The following is an 18674-nucleotide window of genomic DNA, read 5'->3' as shown; positions in this document are numbered from 1 at the left end:
CTTGGGACTGAGGGCCAGGCGCGGCCAGGGAATCCACGCGAATTCTCTACAGATAATATGATATCTAGTATGTTGTTTGACTGAATCATTCTATGCAGGCCTGGCTGTACCAGAAATCACTATGTAGACCAGGCTGGCCTAGAACTTACAGAGATCCTCCTGCCTCTGCCTTGTGAAGGCTGGGACTAAAGGTGTGCACAACTATGCCCAGTTCTATGTTTTTTTTTTTTTGTTTGTTTGTTTGTTTGTTTTTTTAAAGTGCAGGTTGAACAAAGCCGTTAGACAGGCTGGTGTGCACTGGAGCAGGGGCTTGTGTCTTGGGGTGCAGGGAAATAGACTCCCCAGGCTGGAGCATCTCACAGGATCGGGTCTTTCTGGGTCACACCCCACCCCAGTCTTAACGCAAGGAAAGCCCTGCTACCTCCTGTCTGAGAATCAAGGACAGATGACTTTAGCCCTCAGAGTGCAGCTTGCATCTTCCCAGGCATCCACACGAGGAGAGGGAGGGCCATGTCTCTTTAAAAATTTGGGCACAGGACAATAGACACCCTGACGAATCCACACGGGTCTTCTCATGACCCATATCTACCACACAAGGCCTGAACTACAGCGGCCCCTAAAGGTGAGGACAGTGCCTGCTCTGGGAGTGAGGGGCACCATAGTGTGGACTGGTGGGAACCACAGAACAGGAGGCACCGGTGAACCCAGAGCACAGACAGCCTGATCTGGAAGCAGGTCTCCACAGCGAGATACAGAGCTTTTATTGGCTTTTTCTGCTCTCGGCGTCCTGTGTGTCCGCTCCTCTGGACACAGCATTCTAGGGGAACACTGGGAAGGCAGTGACACAGGCACAGAAAGTCAGGAGGCCCCGGGTGAGTGCAGTGTCTTCTCCATAGGTCACAGCCTGATACGGTACCGGATGGGCACGTCTTCTTCGGGCTGCAGCAGGCCGAAGCCGTATCTGCCGAGGTCAAACTCGGGGATCTCTGTGTCCTTGCTGGCCAGCTCCAGGTCAAAGTGAGTCAGCAGGAGGACCACAAATCTGCAGAGAGAGAGGGGGCAGGTTACAGACTGTGCTGCTCTGGGCAGACCCGGGCAAGGCGAGGCCAGCGGGAGCAAAGGAGGCTGAGCGGCTGTGTCCGCGGCAGCCACTTCCGCATCACAGCCACAAAGACCCAGAGTGTGAGTCTCCAGCTCTCCTGCAGACGACAGAGCGGCCAGAGGGAGGGGCCCAGACATGCGTCTCTAACCCCACACCCAGGGCACCTGGGTAGTCCTGCGTCCCAGACGCATCACAGAGCTCGTGGTGACAAGACCCTCCTCCTGCCTCTCCACCAGCCTGCACCCCTTTTCCTAAGCTAAGAACTAAGTCACCCCCGGGCCCCGGCCACACTTATTAGGGGTGCTTGTTAAGATTAAAACTTGCCCACTCCCTCAAGACTCCTCAGCCCCGTGCGACACAGAACCGTCACCAAGGGCCACCTTCGCAGGGCACACTCTCTACCACCACCTTCTGGAGACAGGAAAGCTGTCGTGACTAGGTTGCCGCCTCAATGACACAATGACAGGCTGTGCCCTAACTGGTGAGCTTACTGTCCTGCGCGTCACGGCTGTCCTCCACCTCAACTCGGGTGCCTAACGCCAGACTAAACACACACTAGGACTTTCTCCTTTCACCGAGAGGAGCAGGCGAGTGGATAAGCCAGCCTGCCGGACTTAAGGGGAAGTGACTCTCCCCAGGGTCTGTACCCAATGATCGGAGCATCGCCGCTGTCGTTGCCTGAGAGCTTCCTTGCAGGGAGATGGCAGTGACCGAGGAAACAACAAACTCACTCACTTGTCGAGAGGCCATCAGCAAGGCACTGTGCTAAGCACGTAAAAGCCAGCATCTATTTTGTCTGTCCCTAAATGGATGAAGCAAAGACTACCAACGAAGTGCTGGCCTAGCCATCTATTTGAATGAGAGCATCTGTCCTGGTGTGATCAATACGTTAGGGTACAGACGTGAGCAGAAGGCGAACCTCACGTTTGCTCACGTGCCATTTCGTGTTCCGTGAACAGGGGTGAACGCCGAGCCTGCACCAGCGGGGCGCGCGCGTGCACGCGCGCACACACACACACACACACACACACACACACACACACACACACACACATACCTTAGCATCAACTGACTGCCCTGTTCATCAGACTCTGTGCCTTTTTGAAGGTTTTTCTCAATTTTACTTTTTATTATGCTTGGCAGGTGGGGGAGTGCGGAGTGAAGGGCCTGGGGATATGTGGACATGACTGCTGAGCCTGAAGAGGCCAGAAGAGGGCGTCAGATGCCCTGGAGCTAGACTGTTGTGAGCTGCCCAAGCAGGGGGTTGGGAACCAAACTTGGGTCCTCTGCAACAGCAATACTCACTCTTTATGGCTGAGCTGGCTCCCCACCCTTCTGAGCTCCTTCAACATGTGTAAAACTGTATAATCACCGAAGGTCCTAATCCTTCTCATGCGTCACTGCTGACAATTTTGGGCTTCGGGCTCCCCTTTCCTACATCCTACACTTCTATTTTTTTTGAGGTTTATTTTGTTTTTCTAATGCCGAGGATTGAACCCCATGCCTCATGTATGCTAGGCAAGCACCCCACATTGAGATCCAGCCTCTGCCATCTTGTTAGTCTTGAGATAAGAGCTCACTGAGGGGCCAAAGCCAGCTTTAAACTTACTACCCTCCCGCCTCAGCCTCCCCTATAGCTGGGATTATAGAGCCTGTGCTCCCAAGCCTGGTGCCCCGCTGTTTTCATTGCCTGATCATGCAAGACGAGGTGTGTTTTTAAGAACGCATGTTAAGCGTTGGGGCAGAACTGACTTCATCATGATTTCCGCTTTACTGTTGAGAAAAGTGACACCAAAAGGTTAACGTGACTTGCTGTCCCCTGGCACGGCGCCTGCATGTTAACGATGTGAATGATGCAAATACTGGCTAACATTTCTCAAAGCCTGTGATGAGTCAGGCGGAGGGGTAGGCACTTAGAAAGATCCATTTTGGAGCTGTAATCAGCACCCAAATCTCATAGCTGAGGAGACAGGCTCTGAACGTTACAGGAGCTGGAGGGAACAATGGGGCAGAAGTCACAAGCCCTGGTGCAGGCAGTCTGCGGTCCTGGAGACTGAAGCTGGGGGATTCCCGGGGGAGGGGGATGTAGGAGCCACTCAGCCCTCTCAGGAGTTACACCAGCCAAAGGAGAGACCCTGAAATAGAGCCAGTTCCTGCCACAAGGGGCTGAACCTGCAGCAGCAGCACTGAGAGACAGCCACGGCCAACCAGAGTCAGCAGCCAGGTTGGCATTCCCACGCCAACCTCAGAGGGAAAACCCAGCTGCCACATCTGATCATTATAGGAGAAATCAGGAACGTGGCTTCTTCTTCTTTTTAAACGAGAGCTCTTCTGATATTTAAAAGAGCCCACAATTTCAAAACACAAACGGATTTGCGGACGGGAGTTGACTCTCTGCCAGTTTGGAATTTAATCCCTAAACCATTAGCCTGAAGCCTTCGGTCAAAGAAGCAACAGTGGCGTCAGGTGTCACCACACCCTGGCCACATCCAAACCCTTCCCTGGCCACAGCACATCCATGGGGCCCTTCCCTGCCAGGCCGTGTACCGCTGCCCCTGTGCCCTGCCCCTCACTCACTGCTTGATGCTGTTGATGGCGTAGCTCTTCCCCAGACAATGGTTGTAGCCTGCGCCCCATGGCATGTTGTAATTCTTCAGCCGCTTCCCGTCTTTGTAAAAATCTTTCTTCTCTGTTCCATCTGGGTTCAAGAATCGATTGTATTTAAATACCTGGAACAAGAAGGTGACGTGTAATGTCACCCCACACAAGCCTGTGCCAGGACAAAGGACTGGGCATCTGATTCGAGACTTGGCGAAAACTGATGGGAAGTGAGTGGGCGGGGGCTTGGTTAAGGGACTGTGCCGGGCCGACGCCTCAGTTGTTCAGTCCCCCTGCCCACTCCCCCAGCACCATCCCACAGTCCCTGGGCTATCCAGCCCTGACCCTGCTCCTAACCTCAGGGTCCGTGTAGATTTCTGGGTCCTTCTGGGGACTCAGGAAAGGAAAGAGGAGAAGGCGGTCACCATGTCGAAGAGAGAACTCCCTCCCGTCTGCCATAGGCAAGGCCAGGTCCGCCATGACCTCTCGGGTGATGAAGGGGGCAGCCGTGAGCCGGAGGGTCTCATTTAGCACGCTGTCTGCAAGGGCGAGAGGAGGGAGGGTCAGCAGGCTGCCCTCTCGCCTAGACAGCCCTTCCTGTTCTTGCTTAACAGAGCGAGGGTGCACATCTTGCACACAGTCCCATGGCATTGTGGGAAGAGCCAGATGACAAAGCGTGCACTCTGTGGCCCCTGAGGAACCCTTGGGTGTGAGGGAAGAGGAGAAATTGGGAGCCACAGGGATCTCAGGCAGCTAGGGGGAGTTTAGGGTCTTAGTGTGTAGCGCAGTGCACATTCCCTTCTGGGAACAGTCCCCTGGCCTTCCTCTAGGGATCACACCGCCACCCCCCACCCCCCCGTTTTCAGAAGTTGGGCTGTTGATTTACTCTAAGCTGGTGGTTCCATTGGCTTTACTGGCCAATCAGAACACCCCTCTGAGCCCCGTGATTGGTTCTGGGTGGGTATAGAACCCAAAAAGCCAATGAACACATTCCTGAGATTTTACATAGGAACGCTGAGTGAGAGACCCATCCTGCCTCCAGAGACCAGGGGCACCCCCGGTGGCAAATGGAGCTGAAGGATGGAGACACTAAACCCTGGGGACACCTCCTCAAGCACCCGGATTCCCCTGAGCCTGAAGCTAGAGACCTCCAGGCTTTCGGTTGCATGCCTTGAATTGAGCCTCTTTCTTTTCCACTCTAGCTACTTCAGGTTCTCTTTCACTCAATACCAAAAATCTCTTGTGACTCAGAGTCTTGGGTAGCTACCACTGAGCATGAATCATGAGGGACCCTTGGAGGACTTTGGGGGACCCACGATGCTCAGGTTTGACTGTCCTACCTAGCACAGGCATGCTGTCTAGAATCTTCTGTGGGAGTGTGGTCATCTGTGCGACAGGCTGCTCTGCTTGCCAGACGATGCGTTTCAGCTCTGCGTGGACGGCAGCGAGGGCTTCCGGATTCTTGAGCAGGAAGAGAAGGAGCCAGAAAGCCGTGGGACCCATATTCCCCTGCAACAAGGAGACACCTGTTACTCCATCAGGATGACCAAGGGGCTCCTGTGAGACGGATGCAGGCTGAGCCTCGGTGCAGCGCTCAGCACGCCTCGTCCCCACACCGGCCAGGCGTCACCAGTGTCTTCAGCCCCAGACTGTGGGCTGAGCTTTGGCTGAGTCTGGCATCCTGACCTTGAGCGAAGCCTCTGATTCGGGGTCATAATGGCAGCCTCTGTAACTCACCAGGGCAAGTACGTGAGAGGAACAAGACCTCAAGACAACACTGAGAATGTCTGAGAGTGACTGCATTTGGGGCCTCACGCCTCCTCCAGTTCCTCTAAAGTTTCCACAGAGGAGGCGGAGTATAGAGTATACTGAGCCCTTGAAATTAAGCTCAGCCATGGTCTTGCTTTGACTGACACGTAGCATGAGGCTCCAAGCAGCTTTGGGCCACCGTCTGGGGCTGAAGATACTGGTGACACCTGGGTGCTTGGCCAGCGTGGGAACCAGGCGTGCTGTGCTGAGATCTAAGCACTGGTCTTCAGAGACTGTGCCTTTGGGTCTAGGATGAGTGATACGGAGGGTACTGCTAAATGGCCCCAGCGAGGCCTGTTTAGACCAACCAGATCTAAAGACACGTGAGCTCGATGAATGTCTATCAGCCCAGGCTTCTGGGTTTAACTAGCTGATAACAACAGCTATTCATAGTCAGGAAAACAAAATTTCCTTCCACACTTCTTGTGTAACAGCTCATTCTCTTGAAGAAGAAGCAGGGGGCCAGTGACAGGCTGTTAACTTTTGAGCAAAAATTATTTGAATCGTCCCAAAAGGTAAGCTAGGAAAACCAATGACATGGTGTGCTCCAAGACCGGCTCAGACCAGGCTGAACACCTTCACCCGGCTCCTCGGGGCCTTTCAGCGGCGCAGACATGGCTGGGAGGCTTTGTCTGTCCTAAGTGCGACTGCATTCACGGACGCAAGCATCGTCATTAGGCATCATCTTTCCCAACAAGGTCTTCACAGACATGATTGCACCAGGCAGAGGACACAAATTGCAGCCCTAATATAGCACCCGCAAATCAGGAATAAGCTGTGAGGAGAATGATGGCCTAGCAGTGAAACTAGACGGTGGGAAGTTGTCGAAAGAAAGAAAGGAAGGAAGGAAGGAAGAAAGAAAGAAAGAAAGAAAGAAAGAAAGAAAGAAAGAAAGAAAGAAAGAAAGAAAGAAAGAAAGAAAGAAAGAAAGAAAGAAAGAAAATCCCAGTTCCTTCCAGGCTGGCAGACACACAGAGGCAGGCAGGCTGCAGGCTGTGGGGGGCGATGGGGTTCGTCCAGCTGCCCCTGTGTGCGCTTGGAGAGGGGAAGAAAATTATCCTGAGGAGATGCAGGAACCGGTCCCGAAGTCACCTGTGGTGGGGCAGAGGCTGGGGGGCCGGGCGGTTGAGGTGGCACACTGAACTTTCTGTGTATGTGTGTTGGGGGAGGGGCGTGTGGCTATGTTCACACGTGGAAGCCAAATGGACAACCTCCGCTGCCCTTCCTCAGCTGCTGCCCGGCTTGGTTTTAAAGACGGGGAGATAGTCTTGACAGGTAGGCTAGGCTGGCTGGCCAGCAAGCCCGGGGATCTAACTGCCTCATCAGGCCAGTGCTGTGGTCGCCAACGTGTGCCCCAAGCCTGGCTTTTTTTTTTTTTTTTTTTTTGTAACATGGGCTCTTCGGGTCTTGCTTAGGTCCTCATGCTAGGCAAGCCCTTTACAAATGAAGTCCCCTCCCAGCCGCTGCCCCAGCCTCAGACAGACTTTCTTGGCACTCACACAGCTTCCAACCCGGTTGAATTTGCTTTGTTCTTTTGTCTTTTTTTAACTTCTTCTTTTGGAGCTTAGACAGTACATCCTCTTTTCAAAACTGCCCCCCACATTCCTTTCTCTCTTTCAAATCCGTGGTCTTTCTTTTTTTAATTTCGTATTTTTCATTTCTTTTGTTTTTTGTTTTTGTTTTTTTGTTTTTTTTTCTTCAAAACAAGCTCTCTCTATGTATCCCTGGCTGACTTAGAACTTGATGTGAAGACCAGACTGGCCTCCAATAGCCACGGAGTTTCGCCTGAATCTACCCACACAGTGCTGGCACTAAAGGTATGTGCCCCCACACATGGCCTGGCTGGGTCTCCTACCGGATGTGCTGCAGGGGTGCGACACCGCTTTCACGGCGATGAGCCACATCGTCCAGGTTGTTCACGGTATGATATGAAATCGAGTGGAAAGCTGGACGCAATCAAACGCATGGCCTTAGCGGCCTCCTGCCAACTACACGGCACGTGCGCTAAACACATGTGCACCCTGGATTTCTCCATGGGGTCTAGGGTCAGTTTGCTTCTGAAAGACTTTCTGGTCTTGCTTGTCTGGTGGCCAGGCTGCAGACAGAGGCAGTAGTGAAACAGGAGGAGGCCGTGGGAAGGTGGGTAGGGGGGGGGGGGGGGAGCCAATTAGCTCCCTGTCACCAGGGTCCCTCGGGGGCAGTGGGTGCCTGAGGCCGAGAGCCAGCCTGTCCCAGCTCTTCAGGGACCTCCAGACATCTCCCTCTGCCCCCCATACACCCCAGCCTTGAAAACCATCTCTTCCCCAGCCTGGCCCTTAGATCTCAGTCTGCAGGAGCTGCCTCCTCCTCCCCTATCAGTCTGCTCCTAGCCCTGGGGCTCCAGTTTCATCCAGCTTTGAGAGGATCCAGAGGATATTCACAGAGGGCTCAAAAGGATGCTTGGCCCCAAGCACAGCTCAGTGTCACTTGACGTCACTACTCGTGACTCAGGGCCTCTGATCTGCAATGGCCACCACAGCCTCGGTGCCCCAACCTGGCAGCCTCTACCCACTCCTCACCTGCCTCCCACTTTCTCTACTGGTCCCCGCCACCTCCTCACTGTCCCTCCAGGTCTCCTTGGCTGGCTCCCAGACTTTCCTGTCCTTCTCCCTGGAGAGTCCTTGAGTTGCAACCTCACCCCCAGTGCAATGGCATTAACTGCCATCCGTCCACCGTTGGGTCCACCGGTCTGTCTCTGGCCTACAATCTGACCCTGAGCTCTCACCGGCCTTGATTGCTCCTCCCGCCATCTTCCCCAGACGTTAACCGCCCTTTCACCTTCCCTGACTTGCTGATACTGTCTCCCAGCCTTGCACCTGCCAGGAGAGACTCCCAGAACCTGCCCCCTCTGCCTCACCCTCCTCCCCACCTCCTCTGGCCTAGAGACTGTGGTTCCCCTGCCTCCACTTCCCCTCTAAAGCACATCAGGCCACACTCCAGTGCCACGAAGAGCCCCAAAGGGCACCGCCTCACTTGGCATGAAGCCCCCTCCTGCCCACGAGGTCCCGAGGGCTTCTGGGACACTTGCTAACTCTCTGAGCATCACCCTCACGCCCACCTCAGCTTTGCACCTACTTTCTCTGCCGGGAACTCTCATTGCAGAGACCCCCCCCCCCATGGTGGCTCACCTCAAGTCTCTGCTCAGAGACTCAGATGTCACCTACCCATGGAGGTCTCTCTCTCTACCAACTCTCTCTAGTGACCTCACAAACTCACCCATCCACTAACTGTGCTCTTCCCCGCCGGAATCTTGCTCTGCAGATGAGAACTCTCATCTGCCCCGCCTACCGCTCTATACCTGGTTTCTAGAATGAGGCCATGCACACATGGGGCTGGAAAGCTTGTCTGTTGCTGATGTTTCTTTTGGTCTGGTTTTGGAGATGACATCTAATGTATCCCAGGCCAGCCTCAAACTCCCTAGGGAGGAGAGGGTGACCTTGAACTTGTGATCCTCCTGCCTCTGCCACTCAAGTGCCAGGATGGCAGGCGTGCACAGTAGGCCTGAGCTCCTTTCACTGCCCCACCATGCCCCAAGGAAGGGGATGCATTGCTAATGTATAGGTGGGTAAACTGAGGCACTGCAGGGTGTGGTGACTGACTTGCTAGAAAGTGAAAGCCACTTCAGACCCAGACAGGCAGGCCCCACACCTTGTGTCTAGAGGTGCTGGAGCACAGCAGCCTGCCCTGCTCTCATGACCCAGGGTCCTCCAGACTCCTCTGCTGGGGGAACCTGTCCCCACGCTTAGCCCTGCCTGAGGCTGTTCCCTGGGAGCTGCCTCTCAGGTGCCTGGACAACTTCCGACTTCCGGACAGAGGTCATTTCCACAGGGGGCTCTGAGGACACTGTGGAGCACCCTGTCCTCTTAGCCCATAAATATGTTATCAGGCATGCAGAGGGCCAGCTGCTGATTAAGACCTGCCCTGCTCCTGCCAGGCAGAACAGCTAATAGCTCTGAGGACAACTAAAAATAAGTTGCCAGTCGATGGAGAGGAATCACCCAGGGACATCAGGGCTGTGCAACAGTCACTGCCAAGTGGGGCCGAGAGAAGGCAAGCGACTGGGCGGAGGGAGAGCAGTGACCAGGCCTGACTCGCAGAAGCCAAGCAATGGCTCCTTTCCTCATGTCAACACTTGCTCTGTGACCAGAGTCGCTGGTTGCCATCTTAGTTCCTCATATCCGGCTGATTCTCCAATATCTCAGAGGCCACCAGGGCTTCTTCACCGCTGAGCTGTTCCTGAATCTTAAGAGGACTGTGTCCTCTCTCTCTCTCAAACACATGTGTGCTCACGATTTCTCAGTTCTTCAAACCCTAATGGATAGCTGGCTGCCATATTTGGGGAGGGAGAGGTTTATCCTTGGAGGAAGTAAGTAGTTCATGCTACCCTGGCCAGGTTGGTCTGTGCCTAGCTCCACCCCTGCCCTGCTTGCCAGCTCAGCCATAAAAAGACACCTGAGCCCATCTCTTGCTGCAGAAGACGCTGGGGTTAGCAGCATGAAGCTGAATTTCAGTGGCCTGAGGGCCCTGGTCACAGGAGCAGGGAAAGGTGAGTGTGAGCGGGTTGGGAAGATGGCCTCCTTCTCCTGGGGAGAAGGAGGAGGACAGCCTCAACACCGAACAGGGGTCCAAGGTGACCTGTCACAGCTCAGCCCTCCAGAACCTGACTCCTGCTGGCTAGGACTGACAGGCTTATGACACACAGCTGCAGACCTACTAGGACAGAATGGTAAGCCCAGCCTGGCCATACAATACCCTAGATGGGTGAAATTAACTTGCTGCAGGATAGCACCCAGATCCTAGCTGGGCACCAGGGCAGCCCTCCCTGGGCCTCATCAGGAGCCAGCTGCCCTCCAGTCTTCACTTCTGCCTGGGATCCTGACCCTTGCTGTGAGCAGGCATATATGGGGCCCTTGTGTCTATAGGGATTGGGCGTGACACTGTTAAAGCCCTGCATGCCTCAGGAGCCAGAGTGGTGACTCGCACCAACGCAGACCTGGTCAGCCTTGCCAAAGAGGTAAGGCACGCAGCCTGCCTGACCTGGGCCTGCTCCGAGCCCTAAGGGATCATCAGGAGGGGGCTGGAACAGTGCCTCAGCTACCAAACACCGTCACCCACAGTGTCCCGGGATAGAGCCGGTGTGTGTGGACCTGGGTGACTGGGAGGCCACAGAGAAGGCGCTGGGCGGTGTTGGCCCCGTGGACCTGCTGGTGAACAACGCAGCAGTACTTATCGCCCAGCCTTTCCTGGAGGTCACCAAGGAAGCCTTTGACAGGTGGGCACTGGGGAGAGCGGCCAGTTCTTAAGGGAATCTTAAGATCTCAGAAGCCAATACTGGAGAGATGGCTCAGAGGTTAAGAACACTCACTGTTCCTTCAGAGGACTTGAGTTCAATTCCCAACACCCACATGGCAGCTCACAACCATCTGTTAACTCCAGTCACAGGGCATCCGGTGCCCTCTATTGGCCTCCTAGGCACGAGGTACACAGATGGCATGCACACACCCTAAAATTAAATAAATCTTCAAAATAAAATTTTGGTTTTTCAAGACAGGGTTTCTCTGTGTAGCCCTAGCTGTCCTGGAACTCACTGTGCAAACCAGGCTGTCCTGGAACTCAGAGATCCGCCTGCCTCTGCCTCCTGCATGCTGGGATTAAAGGTATGAGCCACCACTGCCTGGATTAAACCATTTTCTTAACAATGATAATAATAATAAAAATCTCAGAAGCCTCCCAGGCCTCACCTCTCCCAGGGGAGATTCCGAGCCATCATATACTCTTCCTTTGGTGTGCTTACTCACCTGGCTTCAGCCACAGGCAGCTCCTTGCTATAGCCCCATCCCTTGGCAGGCTCCAACCCCAAGACCTTCGAACTTGCTGTCTCTCTGCCTAGAATCTTTCCAAATTCCCAGATCTCTGAGGCTAGCTTCCTCGACACACAGAGGCAGCTCAGCCTTCCAGAGAGGCCTCCCTGAGCCTCCAGCTATGACTTCCAGGACGGTTCCCATGCCATCCCTGCTTCCCACCACACATCCACCACCACCCACCCAGCCACTGAACGTGTTTCCTGGACCTCCGCTCCCTGCCCTGGCCTGCCTGAAATGTCCCCAGAAGGACCTGCTGCACGGACTCAGAGCAGTGATTCTCAGAATCTCTGGTCTGCATACTTCAAAAACAAAAATTAAAAAAAAAAAAGTCAAGGTCATGGGAAACAGTGAAAAGAATAGAACACCAGAAGAATGGAAACTGGAGAGGCAGAATGGCTTGGTGCCACACAGGAAGCTGACGCAGAGGCCGGGGCCAAGATGGTCCTGAAGTGGCTCTGATGGTTCTCCTCAACTGTCCACTTGAGATCTAGAATGGCCCAAGAGGCCGGCCTCTCACACACCTGTGAGGATAGTCTTGCCTTAATCAAGGTGGGAACCACTCTCTTGGTGGCTCCGCTCCCAGGCTGGCTCCCGCACTGGGTAAGGGGACAGGAGAGCTGAGCGTCAACTCTGGTCACAGCTGTCTCAAGCTCCCGCCGCCATGACTTTCCCACAGTGATGGACTGGACCCTGGCACTGTGACGTAAAACACACTCTCCCTGCCTGAAGAAGCTATGGTCAGGGTATTCCATCCCAGCAACAGGAAAGTTACCAAGACAGGCACAGCTGGGATGACTATGAGACGCAGATTAGACCATGATCATCGGGCTGGGCTAGGCCTCCTACTTTGGCATCAGGCTGTGGTCATGCAGAACGTTCTTGCTCCTTGGAGATGTTCTGACGTGAGTAGAGGGGAAGAGTTGGGCTATCTGCAACTTAGCCACAAACGGGACAAAAAAAATCACAGCGGGAGAGGGAAAAAGAAAGGGACTGAAGTGGGAGAGGCCGGAGAACCAGGACGGCATGGTACAGGAGTTCTTTCAACTACATATAAAGTTTCCAGGGTCCGAAGGCAAAGCCTTCCCAGCATGCACAAGGCTCTCATCCATCCCAGCCCCATATAAACCAGGCATGCTGGCACATATCTGTAATCCCAGCATTAGGGAGGGGGAGGAAGGAAGATTACATGCTCAAGGTCATCCTTGGCTGCACGGCAAGTTTGAGGCCAGCCTGGGCTACATGAGACGCAGTTTTCTATCACTCAGCCATTTTTCCATATGTTACATGAGCTAGCCTATCATATGGACCACCTGTTTATGAAGGCTGGCCAGGAGAAAGAGTCGAGGGTCGGGGCGGCCTGAAGACTGTGTGCTCACGTCTTCACCTGCTCACACCTGCACCTGCAAGCGAGCCGCACGCCTACACAAGCACACCCACCTGTGTGGCCCAGAGCTGCAGCACGAGGGCCCGGGCCTGCATGTCCTCCGACACCCCCATCTCCTCCAGGTGCCTCAGGTAACTCTCCAGCCAGCTGCTCCTGTCAGCTCTGGTGGCCATCCTGGCTGGGGACAGCAGCTTCCACAGGCGGTCTTTGACACTGCTTGCATGGTCTTTATCCCCTGCAAGAACAGAGCACAGAAGAGGAAGGTATGGTCACCTCTGAGACAAAGCCACAGTCGTTCTGGGGGTTTACTGGTGGGAAAGCTTGGGGTAAAGGCCTGTTAAGAGTGGCCAGGGGTCCATGTCACTTAGCAGAAAGGCATAGGGCCTGTTCCTTTGAGAGAGTGTGTCTCCATAGCAAGAACCCACTAGAGATTTGATGAATGTAGGGGATTTATGGGGCCATTTAGAAGAACCACACTTGAGGAAACAGCCTCCCTCCCCAGGACCTAGCTCAGAGCAAGGCCAGACCATCGACGTCAGACAAAGGGGCACAGCGTACCAGGAAGAACCACACTGGCCATCGGTGAGGGGCACAGATCTGGGGTCTCCACTCAACTTCCTCTAGGCCAGAGGGGTAAGGTTAGCAGAGAAAGAGACCTGAGCAGGCTGTGTAGACCTGAGGAGACGGGAGACATCCAGGCCACTCCAACCCACCCTCAGGCATAGTGGAGCAAGAGGCTTCACTCAGGCACGCTCGTGTTTTCTAAGGAAGCTGAGAGTCTGGGCTGGGCAGTGGTGGTGCACACCTTTAACGGAAGCACTCAGGAGGCAGAGGCAGGGGAATCTCTGAGTTTGAGGCCCGTCTGGGCATGAGCAGGCGTAGGAGAAGTCCTTTGCCGACAGGACAAAGCCATGAACCGAGAGTTGACAGAGCACCACCGCTGATGGTGGTCTGAAAGCTACTCGAAAAGACGGGGTTACTGACACGAATGCTACACAGGGAGCAGCCCCGTCCGTCTGTCACATCCCCCAGGGACGCCACAGTGGTTGGCATCGCCCGGCAACACTTTTCTGGGAGCTACTCTCATCTTCACTCCCCACCTCACAGCATACGAACTAACACGAGGTTTCATGGTCTCCAAAGTTCCCCCTGGGGAAAGTGGGAGCCAGGGGTTGCTAGAAATGCCCTTACTGTACATCAGGTGACTTGGCCGATAGACTGAGACCAGGCAGCTGGTCCCAGGAGCTTGGGAGGATGGAGGGTGTGGCTAAGCCCAGGCTTCCTTAATGTTTCTGAAGTTGGCTGGCAACACTTTCAGACAATGGGCTCAGCCTCTTGATATCATTTCGGGTGATGCAGCACTCCTGATTTAAAGGATTGGGCCTACGGGCCCATGGGAAGCACACCGCTTTCCTGGGTCTCCCAGTGTGGTGGCTTCTTGAGAGCTCACAGTGTCCTGGGAGCCGGGGCCCCAGCCAGGTTGACTGTGACAGAAGCCCCAGGTGAGATCAGCATCTGGAGATTTTAAAAAGCCACCAAGGGACACAGGCGGTCACAGCATCACTCCCCACCCCTGCGATGTCCCCGATGTCCCCAATGTCCCCTGACCAGATAGCCCGAAAAGACGCAAAGAGCTCAACACAGCCACAGAAATGTCTGACTGTCCCGGAAGCCCGAGGTTACAATTGCAATCTCTTCTTGTGCAGTCATCATGGTGTGTGTGTGTGTGTATGTAAGAGAGAGAAAGAGACCACAGATCGATATTGGGCATCTTTCTCTATTTCAGTTGTTCTCAACCTTCCTAATGCTGCGACCCTTTAATGCAGTCCCTCATGCTGTGCGGACCCCATAAAATTATTTCGTTGCTGCTTCATAACTGTCATTTTGTAATTGTTATGAATATCGTAATGTAAATATCTGTGTTTCCCGATGGTTTTAGATGGTCCAACCCCACCAGAGGGGCCACAGCCCACAGGCTGGGAACTGCTCTGTCGCTTTCCACCTTATTTTTTGAGGTGAGGTCTCTCACTGAACCTATAACCTGCCCTTTTAGCTGCACTGGCTGGCCAGGGAACCCCAGAGCATCCCACTCCCCAGCGCTGGGCTTACAGGCACACACCACCACAGTGCTCAGTGCTGGGCTTACAGGCGCACATCACCACACTGAACTTCCGCTCAGGTGCCGGAGATCCAAATCAGGTCCTCATGCCCTGACATCAAGTGCTCTACCTGCTGAGCCACTTTCCCAGCTCCGGATTACTATAACAACTAAAAGCACCTCAGGGCGGTCTGTCCCATCCCTGTGCCCCGAACAGTTGTGAGAACGGACAAGGCGACCCGGATCCGGGAGCCACAGAAGCCTGCATTGCATGGCTCTGAGTGAGGCTTAGCTCGTCCTCTGGGCCTCAGTCACGCTCTTATTCACAGAGTGAGGCTCCAGCCGTGTACACACGAGCCTCTCCCTCTAAGCCCAGAGATGGCCGGGTGGAGGTGAGCTGTGAACGCTTGGTGTGTTACCTGAGGGCCACACTGTGACTCTTTCTGTACAGGCCTCCTGTGGGGTGTGGTGGCACAAACCTGTCATCCCAGCACTCGAGAGACAGAGGCGAGAGGCTCACTAGTGTGAGGCCAGCCTGGGCTACAAAGTGAGCTCTCAGCCACCTTGGCCTGCACAGCAAGACTATCTCCCAAACTCCTTCGCAAAAGCCCTTTTCCATTAAAAAATAAAAAAAGAAAGAAAAAGAAAAAAAAATATTCAAATAAAACAAACAAACCGTCTTGTTCCTGCACAAGACTCCTGAGGCCTTAGATGGTCAGCTTTTCTTTCACGTGTATGTTTTGGCAACATGAAGACATTTATATTTGAAATATACTTGAAAAGATGGAAAATTTCACATATACACAGGGCACACTAAGAGAAAAAAAGCCAGTGAGTGCATGCCTGTGATTCTAGCACTCAGTCGTGGAGGCAGGGACATTGGAAGTTCAAAGTCCTTCTTGGCTACCTAGTGAGTTTGAGACCAACCTGGGCTACAAGAGATCCTGACCGAAAATTAAAAAATATATATACATACATATATAATTTTATATTATATAATTTTATATACCTAATATATAATTATATTTATATTATATATAATATTTTATATTTTATAAATATGCAACATATTCAGTATATATATATACATATACATATCTTATTTTATTTATTTATTTATTTATTTTTGAGGACGAGAACAAGGAGGCAATTCCCTAAGTACCTAAGCGTTCACACTGGGTGTGTAAGAATTCATTTTCTTTCTGCCTCATCTCAATCCTCGAAGGCAAAAATCTGAACACATCACTGCCACATCTGGACCAAGGTGGTTCCGGCCAATGTCCTGCGCCTTGGTCTCCAGCCACCGTGGGTTTCTTCCCCTTCTGTTCCTCTCCTATGCTGCTCTCATACGGTGCGGTTTAATCAGCCCCTTCTCTGGTGCCGGTCACTTCTAGTCCGGCTGTCACAGGTAAGTGATCATGTGTATCCTTGTCTGCCACCATCTGTGAGTGTTTCTGTAGGATGTTTTGCCAGTTGGTTTTCGGTGCACGCCCCACACAAGGGCTGGGAACCTGAGGGCAACTGTCCGACACTGCCACCTGCTGCTAGCTCTGGGAAATGCAGCCTCTCATGGCTGCGTCCTCTGCATCACTAGGCTCCCATGGAGGAAGGGACAGTGAGGAAACGCCAGCTTTTTCTGGAGAGGCAACTGGTGCCGGGATGGGACACAAGTTTAGCATGAGGGACTTTGCAATCAGACAAAGTGTGCCTGCTCTGCCACCCACCTGCTGCCCCCGTGACATGGGATTCGCCCTGCAAGCCTCCGTTTTTTCTGCCTACAAAGAGGGACCCTGCAAACGTCAGACCCCCGGGACCACGTTAGACTGTGCGGACACCTCACAGAAAGAGCACACAGAGGCTGGAGAAGCCAAACGGCGCCTCAGCACCCCTGGCAGGGAGGTAAGCAGGCTGCCTGCTGATGCCCTTCTCTGCCCTCCAGGCTGGCTAGAACTTAAAGACTAATGACTGTGCTTGACAATGCTGTGAAGAGACTCAAGCGAAAAGGAGAAGCTACCAGCCTCTACCCGGCAGACCAGCAAACCAACGGGAAGACAGGTGGCGACCCTGGCTAGGGTAGATGCCTCATCTCTGGGTGTGAATTGCTCCATTGCTGTGCACACCTGTAATCCTAGCTCTTAGGAGACTGAGACAGAAGGATCCCAAATTTAGGGCCAGCCCGGTCTACAGAGAGACCCTGTTTCAAAACAATAAAATGAAGCAGAAAGAAAATTTATTTTAAAAAAATCCTAAGGTGTATCTCAGATGTGAACACACCCAGCCTGGTTGGCGCTCAGAATAAAGTTGTCCTCAGAGAGCGATGATGCTAAGACCTCGGCCAACCCTAAATTCCTCATGGTGAGACCACAAAGATGCGGGGAGGTGGAGCCTGGAGTCTGTAGGCTCCCCTTCCCTTCTGCTGTGCTGTGTCACCATTCCAGGGGACAGAGAAGTGGCTGGATCAAAGCCACCAGCAGAGAAGGGATTCCAGAACACACGGCTCTGCTTCGCTCCTTGATGGGCTCCTGTCAAATGGCTTGGTCTCCTCCAGAGCTCTGAATCCAAATGGACCGCCGTGGATGTGAAATGTGTCTCTAACAGGCTCGTGTACGGAAGGCTTGGTCCTCAGCTCGTGGGACCATGGAGAGACAGCTAGACTGTGAGGATACTAGCCTCACGGATGGGTTAATGGCCAGATGAGTTTATAGCAGGAAAGGGCTATTGGGAGCAAGGGCCTGGAGGCAGCGGGTCATGGGCTGTGCCTTTGAAGGGTATATCTCTCCCCTTGACCCTTCCTCCAGCTTTCTCCACTTCCTGGCCGTCACGAGGCGAGCAACCTTCTCTGCTGAGTACCTGCTGCCCCGTCATGTTCAGACACACCACAGGCCCACAGCAATGGAGACCTCTGAAACCAGGAGCCAAAATGCATCCTTCCACCTTTAAAGTGCTTTCCTTGGAGATTTTATCACAGCAAGGGTTTCACTGCTCCTTTTATATCAATTAATTAATTAATTAATTTTTGGTTGTCTGGGACAGGGTTTCTCTCTGTAGCCTTGAGTGTCCTGGAGCTTGCTTTGTAGATCAGGCTGGCCTCGAACCCACAGACATCTGCCTGCCACTGCCTCCCAAGAGCGTGTGCCACCACGCCTGGCTCTTGTTGCTTCTTGAAGGAAAAAAAAAAAAAAAGACCATCCAGTCTGTGCATGGGACCCAACCACTCATTTCTGCTGTGACCTCATGGTGCTTACCCACTGACAGGGAGCCTCGAGCCAGTTTGGGGAGCAGCAGGTCCAGCTGGCGGAAGGTGTGGAAGACATCAGCCGAGTGGACGCGGTCTTGAGCTTGGCTCTCCTGGGTGCGTGGCGAGGCCTCCACTCCATACAGGGTCAGGTAGCCGGCTCTGTGGCGACAGCAACAGGTCAGGCCCTGTACTCAGTTCCTACCCTGCCTATTCCCCTCAGCGTGTCCTGGAAATGTAAGATGAAATAAGCCCTTTCTGCCCAAGTTGCTTTTAGTCGGAGAGCTTTATCACAGCAACAGAATGAAACATGTCACCCCGCCTTTCCTACGCTCCCCCAGTCAGGGGTCTCCTGGGAGAGGGTTTTTCAAGAAGGGAGAAGGGAAACAAGAACAAGGTAGGATGAGCCTGAGACAAACATGCCTATCCCCCATCCCCACCCCACCCCTCACCATCTCACCCACACCGTGCTTGCAGCCTTAGGCCTGCAATGAATGCTGGGTCAGTGGTGGAGGCGGGGTAGGAAGGCTGACGGAGGAACAGGG

The 18674-nt window shown here is 53.5% G+C and overlaps 1 protein-coding gene across 1 annotated transcript in view; it reads right to left on the bottom strand.

Moving 5' to 3' along the window:
* Window positions 1-744: 744 nt before the first annotated feature.
* Window positions 745-18674, bottom strand: part of Ptgis (prostaglandin I2 synthase) — a 35530-nt gene continuing 17600 nt past the window's right edge. The window contains exons 5-10 of the mRNA XM_055596177.1: window positions 18140-18291; window positions 12850-13031; window positions 5041-5209; window positions 4058-4239; window positions 3680-3831; window positions 745-1042 (exon numbers count right to left, since the gene is read on the bottom strand). Of these exons, the coding sequence (XP_055452152.1) occupies window positions 898-1042; window positions 3680-3831; window positions 4058-4239; window positions 5041-5209; window positions 12850-13031; window positions 18140-18291 (982 nt within the window). The 3' untranslated portion in view covers window positions 745-897. The remainder of the gene's footprint in view (window positions 1043-3679; window positions 3832-4057; window positions 4240-5040; window positions 5210-12849; window positions 13032-18139; window positions 18292-18674) is intronic.

This window comes from Psammomys obesus, unplaced genomic scaffold (assembly GCF_907164565.1).
Source record: "Psammomys obesus unplaced genomic scaffold, mPsaObe1.curated_primary_1811, whole genome shotgun sequence".
NCBI lineage: Eukaryota > Metazoa > Chordata > Mammalia > Rodentia > Muridae > Psammomys > Psammomys obesus.
The sequence above is the reverse complement of the archived record's forward strand: the minus strand, read 5'-3'. Positions and strand labels throughout refer to the sequence as shown.